The sequence below is a fragment of the Octopus bimaculoides genome, chromosome 2 (genome assembly GCF_001194135.2).
Source record: "Octopus bimaculoides isolate UCB-OBI-ISO-001 chromosome 2, ASM119413v2, whole genome shotgun sequence".
NCBI classification, from domain to species: Eukaryota; Metazoa; Mollusca; class Cephalopoda; order Octopoda; family Octopodidae; genus Octopus; species Octopus bimaculoides.
Genome location: NC_068982.1, coordinates 17,386,354 through 17,391,296, shown reverse-complemented (window position 1 = coordinate 17,391,296; position 4,943 = coordinate 17,386,354). Strand labels below are relative to the sequence as shown.

Below are 4,943 nucleotides of genomic sequence, written 5' to 3'. Positions count from 1 at the left end.
ATATATATATAAATATATACACACACACACACACACATACATGTGTGTGTGTATTATATGGTAAATGAACAAAGATATATATGCTTGTGTGAAAATGTGCTAAGCATATGCATCTATAAAATAGTCAGTGATGACAATGAAATACAAAGTATTGTAAAAGATTTCCAGATTAATACAGGACCCTGCTGACAAACAAAATATCTGTAAAGAATAAGATTTTTCACCTGAGATTTTACTTTGATATCCACATAATCCTTTAGCTTGTCCAACAGGGGTTGCAGGTACACTGAGAATGAAATAAAGCAGAAATATTAGAATTGTCTGTTGTAGCAATATAAAGAGAAACAAATGAATTAAAGAATATAATCTACCCTCTGATTTCTGGCCTTGTATTTGAGTCACAAATTATTGTTATTGGTCAAGAAATTAACATGAGGATCAGACATCCAAACTAGATGTTTTACTATATCTTGCCCAAGGATCAGTGACCCAAACATTGAATTCTGTTTTGATTTGTTGTTAAATATACATATATATGTTCCCCCGTCTATACATCTATGTACAAATAGATGGGAAAATGTATGTATTGTGTGATAATTGTAAATGAGTAAATGGGTGTCATTATCATACAAACAGTGTCATCTGTTTCCAATCTTCCATAAAAACATGTCTAGGCATGAGGAAATATTAGCTTCTTTGGATAAAGGTGAAGGTTGGTTCCAAGAAGGGCATCTGGCTACAGAAAATCTGCCTCAACGAATTCTGTCTGAGCCAGGAAAGCTTGAAAAAGTGAATGCTAAAGCTATGATGATGACATGTAAAACACAAAAAACTCAGGGGTTTATAAAGGTCACAAGCACAGTCCCATCCTCTAAGCAAATCAATAAAAAAGATTTGTAATGTAAGCTCAGGACCAACAAGACAGCATCTATTCAGTCACTTGACTGGCTAGCAATAACTGCAAACTCTTCCTTCAAATTGCTGCTAGCAATTTAAGTAAGGAAAATATATATTGGGTTTTGTAACTCTACATATAACCCTATAAAGATGGGGTGATCAGAAGAGGAATACCTTTCATGATAGGACTGCTCAATCAGTGCAGAAATAATGTTAAACAACAACAATAATCTTCCTGCCAATTTACAAATTACATTCTTACTGAAATGTAATAACTGTAGGAATGTTACTGATCTAGTAATCATTGTTTTCTAAAGAATTTAGAAACAAATATGCCATTTTTATGTAACATATAACAGTAATAAGGATATATAAATTACATACGAGCTTGAACTGAGAACAACAGTGGTGGAGAAGTACATAATCGATTGAATATCTCCCTACAGTGGTGGAGAAGTACATAATCGATTGAATATCCCCCTACATATTTCATTTTCTCAATGTCAATCTCTGTGGATTTGAACTCGTGATGTAAAGGGAGATAACTGCACATCACAAAGCATTATCGTCTGCTGCTCTTCCAATTATACCATCGATCACTGTACACAAAATGATGACGATTCATACATTGACACAATGTATCAATCTTGTAGAACAGTGTAGTACAGTTGACTGAATGCAATCCTGGTACATTACTGGTATGAGGTTTGCACAGATTTCAACTCAATTAAATTGAACCAAATTTTACATGGTTCTTTATTGCTTCACACTTACAGCATGGAAGGTGTTTATAAGCCATTTAAAAACACACAAAAACCGTTAGATTCACATCAACATTTAGATTTAATTTGTCAAAATATTTTCATCGCTTTTCACTACGACCTTTTCACAGACAAAATTCTGTACTGTCAGTGAATGGGTTGTGGTCTCAAAGTGACGAAAATATTTTGACAAATTAAATTTAAATGTTGAAGTGCATTTAACGGTTTTTGTGTGTTTTTAAATGGCTTATAAACACCTTCCACGCTGCAATTGTTTTCGTTTCAGCACACATTCTCAGATCAAGCCATTTGCTATGCAAGTTCATCTCTGTAATTTATCGCTTCAGCTATTCCAATAACAATAACGATTTCTTACATTGGCATACAGCCACAAATTTACGTAAGAGAACAGGTAGCGTGGGTACACTCTGTCAGTCTCAGAGATGAACATTCTGTAGTTATTAACATGTAAGTGGGTGAGTATTCCTTAAACATACATACCCTTAATGCAGTTATCATACCAAATCAGCTGACAAAGGTAGATGATTGGATAACTGCACAATCCAAGAAGAGAAAGCAAGAGGCAGAGAGAAAGGTAAACCTAGTAGTAGGGTGGCACTATTTATAAAACCCCAAGAGATGAAAGGATTTGAACTCAAAACACAGAGAAGTGGAACCAATAAAGTAAAGTATTTTGTTTGTTGCTCTAGCAATTATTCTACCACCTTGCTACTTTGGGAGAGAAGTATAGTAATCATCGTCATCATTTACTGTCCATTTGCCATACTTGCATGGCTTGGACGATTTGACAGGAGCTGCACCAAGTTCCATTCTTTTAGCATGGTTTCTACAGATGGATGGCCCTTTCTAATGCCAACCACTTTACAGAGTGTACTGGGTGGTTTTCATGTGGCACCAGCACCAAGGGTCACCAAGTACCTTGCACGACAATAAAAAACAAAATTCATTCCACTAACATCTCTCAACGTTTTTCACTCAACATGAAAATAATACAGATCAGCCATTTGCAATATCTACCAACATTACATATCTTTCCAGAGTACAGTAGACTGATGACATCCAAAATTGGTAGAGTATGAGCCAAAATGATGAAAGTGATTTAGTTACATCCCTTTTCAGGTTCATACTGTGTTCAAATCCAACCATGATCAACTTTGCCCTTCATTCTTCCTGGGGTAATAAAATAATACCAGTCAAGTATACCAGAGTCAATTAACTCAACCACAGCCATCCTGCCAAACTTTGCAGCCTTGTATCAATGTAATAAATCCCTACATGCCCCACCAATGCAGACCCCTTTCCAGTATATAATTAAAATTCATATTCTTCAAGATTATATAAGGTGGAATTGGTAAGGCTTTGCAGGACATTTTTTACCTTTTACATTCAATACAACTTTTCTTTTGATGCCTCCACCAGTCAATAAATACGAGTTCTGTTACTCTTTACTCTTTACTCTTTTACTTGTTTCAGTCATTTGACTGTGGCCATGCTGGAGCACCGCCTTTAGTTGAGCAAATTGACCCCAGGACTTATTCTTTGTAAGCCGAGTACTTATTCTATCAGTTTCTTTTGTCGAACCTCTAAGTTACGGGGACGTAAACACACCAGCATCAGTTGTCAAGCGATGTGGGAGGAGGGACTACTAAGTTGTTTTTTTTTTGCTTTTAAAAGGATCCAAGGACTTGTTACCTAATTGTGTTGCGTTTGTAGCAGACACTGCCAAAGAAGGCCACGGACATCATCAGCTTATGCAAGGTGAAGACCCCAAAAAAGGGTCCAGTAAGGAAAAGAATGATGAGTGAAGATCTCTTCCAACTCTCAATAAAGAAATGTGCAAATATAGGTGCAGGCATGGCTGTATGGTTAAGAAGTGCGCTTCCCAACCACATGGCTCCAGGTTCAGTCCCACTACATGGCACCTTGGGCAATTGTCTTCTACAATAGCCTCAAGCCAACCAAAGCCTTGTGCATGGATTTGGTAGATGGAAACTGAAAGAAGCCTATCATACGTGTGTGTATGCGTGCGTGTGCATACCTTTGTCTCTCGACACCACTTAATAACCAGTGTTGGTGTGTTTATGTCCTTGTAATCTGGCAGTTCAGCAAACAAGGCTGACAGAATAAGTTCGAGGCTTAACAACAAAGTAAGTACTGAAGCCAATTCATTCAACTAAAATTCGAGGTGATGCCCCAGCATGGCCACAGTCTAATGGTTGAAACAAGCAAAAGATAAAAGATATAAATCACGTATAAGGAGCAAGTTAGCAACACAAACTGAATATGAACAAGTAAAAAAAAAATGTAGGGCCTTACAGCGAACACCTTCCTCCATGTCCCATCGAGCATCAATGATATCTGGTTGTCGACTGAATAGTGTGAATGTAATGTCATAATGGGTGTGAAACCGCAGTGATCGCATGCTTTCTTTGTCAGGCTGGAAACAGAACAGGAGAAACTTTTTATTTTCGTGTTACCAACGTAGAGGTAGATAGACTCAGTTATTGGCATTATTTTAACTACAAAAAGGCAGCGAGCTGGCAGAATCGTTAGCACACCGGGCAAAATGTTTAGCGGTATTTCATCTGCTACTACATTCTGAATTCAAATTCTGCTGTGGTCAACTTTCATCTTTTCGAGTACTGGGGTCGATGTAATTGACTCTCCCCCTCGCCCAAATTTCAGGCCTTGTGCCTATAACAGAAAGGATTATTTTAATTACAAAAAGGCAGAGAGCTGGCAGAATCGTTAGCACGACGGGCAAAATGCTTAGCGGTATTTCATCTGCCGCTACATTCTGAGTTCAAATTCTGCAGAGGTTGGCTTTGCTTTCATCTTTTCGAGGTCGATGAATTAAGTACCAGTCAAGTACTGGGGTCAATGTAATCGACTTTCCCCCTCCCCCAAATTTCAAGCCTTGTGCCTATAACAGAAAGGAATATTTTAATTACAAAAAACGCAAACATATTACTACATAGGTGCAGGCATAGCCACATGGTTAAGAAGTTTGCTTCACAACTATGTAGTTTCAGGTTCAATTCTGATGTATGACACTAAGAAACTGTCTTCTATAGCCCCAAGCTAACTAAAGAATTTAAGAGACAAAAATTCATTATACAGAAATTTCAATAAACTCTCCAATAGTATAGGACAATCAGTAAGTCGTAATAATAGGACTCACAGTTTCAAATGCCAGAGCTAAGAGCTACGACGCATTTTTGTTGGCTATTTTGACAATAGATGATATGAAAAAGAAAAAAAAAC

General features: G+C 37.2%; 1 protein-coding gene across 1 annotated transcript in view; it reads right to left on the bottom strand.

Annotated features, from left to right (window-relative positions):
* The window catches only part of LOC106867783 (GPI transamidase component PIG-S), a 48,227-nt gene that overhangs the window by 25,163 nt on the left and 18,121 nt on the right, over nt 1-4,943 (bottom strand). The window contains exons 7-8 of the mRNA XM_014912768.2: nt 3,996-4,116; nt 225-286 (exon numbers count right to left, since the gene is read on the bottom strand). Coding sequence (XP_014768254.1) covers nt 225-286; nt 3,996-4,116 — 183 coding nt within the window. The remainder of the gene's footprint in view (nt 1-224; nt 287-3,995; nt 4,117-4,943) is intronic.